Below are 1988 nucleotides of genomic sequence, written 5' to 3' on the forward strand. Positions count from 1 at the left end.
TAGAGCATTCGCCAAAGTACAGGATAGTTCTAGAAACGTGGCGTCACAGTAGTCATGTGACTCGCTGACACAACACAACTATCATAAATGAAATACAAATATCTATATGTATAAGTATTTAGATGCACTTTAAGAAAATATTTTCCAGTTCAATAAATTTTATATGTTTGTCTGATATTATTTTGATCTACTGTCAGTTTTCTACATGGCTGAGCAAATATGAAAAAAAATTACAAAGTTTTATTATAGAAATTTGTGATTTAAAGTTGGATACAGGTAACTATAGTTTTGCATTTACTTACATAAAGATTAAATATGTTGATGTATATATGAACTATTTTTCATGCTTTTATATTGTATATGACTTTTAATGTAACTTATAATATTTGAAGTTTTAATATACTTTGTCTATTTTCTCCAAATTCTGTTATTGTTTTTCCTCTTAGGGATGGTGTAGTGAAGATGTTGAGTGCTATTTATGCTAAGCTCTTGGTTGTCATGGGAATATGTTTCCCTCTTGGTGAAGTCATTTCACATCGAATTCCTATTTCTTATTATGAGGCATGTATATACTCTCAGATGTTAAAGATATTACACCTTTTCTTAAAATAAGCTGTGTATTCAGTGAAGAAGGGTACTGTTATTTTCTGTCTAAAACTACACTGAACCAGTAGTTGTTTCATTTAAAATCTTAAGAAAATAAACCATTGATTCTATTTTGTTTAAATACATGTTTTGAATACGAACACAGTAAATAGATAAGTTAGTGAATATAAATAAGTATTACATTAATGTTAATTTACAAGGTCTTCGCTTATACATTTTTCAAAATTGTTTGTGTTGATCTGATTGCTTAAGCACCATATAAGTTACAAGTAAATTACTTTTTATGGTTTAAACTAAAAGCCACTCTGATAACACAAATTTTGTAATTAAAACTAACTTACAGCTAACTACTTATGTTTTTTAAATAGTTTTAAATGTCTATTCTGTAATTTACTAAAGTATAGAAATACAGTTCTACATATATTTTCATTTACATGTAAATGCTAGTTTTATGATATTAATATTACTTATTTTTTATTTCAAAATACATTTATAGCTTTTCATAATACACCAAATTAAATATTTTTTTACTTAAGTGTATTGTGTGTTTATTTTTTGTTGAATTAGTATTATTTATTTTGCCATTGTTTCAATTTTCTACATTTATTCTTATATTTACAAATAATTATGTTTTAATTATGCCAGGGGTTCTACTTATATCTCTACTTTGGCAGCATTGCTTTCCTCTTCTATGTTTATGTTTTTCTGCTGAGTTGTGACAATAAAGATGAGAACACCCACTCTGGTCGAGCCCAAAAGTTTGTTCAGAGGTTTTTCAAAAGATTAATTCCAGTTAATCGCAACAGCAGTTGTAGCCTGAGCACCAACAGTAACCACAAGAAAAAAGTAAATGATGGCCCTCATTGTGGCAGTTTTTACCTTAGACTTGGAGCAGTAGGTGTGTATATGTCTATATATATATTTTATACATGTGATTGAATAATTGTAGCTCAGCTTTTTCCAGTATTTTCTGTAATCTTTACACTTTACAAAACATCAAGGAGTTTGACTTTGAGACTGTGAAGAAAGCTTGCTCACATTTTCTCTTATTACAATAATTACATTTCAAATTTCAATCATACAGTAGACTGTTATTGCTAATGTATAAGGAAACCAAGTGTTATTATTCTACACTGAGTGGCCACAAGTAAATAGACACCTACCTTTTCAGAAAAAATTAAATTTTTCAGTCATATTCACATGAATTGATATATTTATAATTTAATTAATATCTACATCTTCCTTTCGATTCGTGGAGTTCTTTGATCCTTTGGGGCATCGTGAGAATCATCTCGTCAATTTTAGAGTGCTTCAAAACCTGGGTTAGATCACTCTTCGAAGTTGGTTTTTTGGTTGTTTCTTGACTTGCCGGTTGAGTATGG

General features: G+C 28.9%; 1 protein-coding gene across 3 annotated transcripts in view; it reads left to right on the forward strand.

Moving 5' to 3' along the window:
- LOC106461816 (otopetrin-2-like) overlaps nt 1-1988 on the forward strand; it is a 59806-nt gene that overhangs the window by 38108 nt on the left and 19710 nt on the right. For all 3 annotated transcript variants that reach the window (XM_022388893.1, XM_022388894.1, XM_022388895.1), the window contains exons 4-5: nt 447-561; nt 1252-1504. In XM_022388893.1, the coding sequence (XP_022244601.1) occupies nt 447-561; nt 1252-1504 (368 nt within the window). The remainder of the gene's footprint in view (nt 1-446; nt 562-1251; nt 1505-1988) is intronic.

Source organism: Limulus polyphemus, unplaced genomic scaffold (genome assembly GCF_000517525.1).
Source record: "Limulus polyphemus unplaced genomic scaffold, Limulus_polyphemus-2.1.2 Scaffold1037, whole genome shotgun sequence".
Lineage (NCBI taxonomy): Eukaryota > Metazoa > Arthropoda > Merostomata > Xiphosura > Limulidae > Limulus > Limulus polyphemus.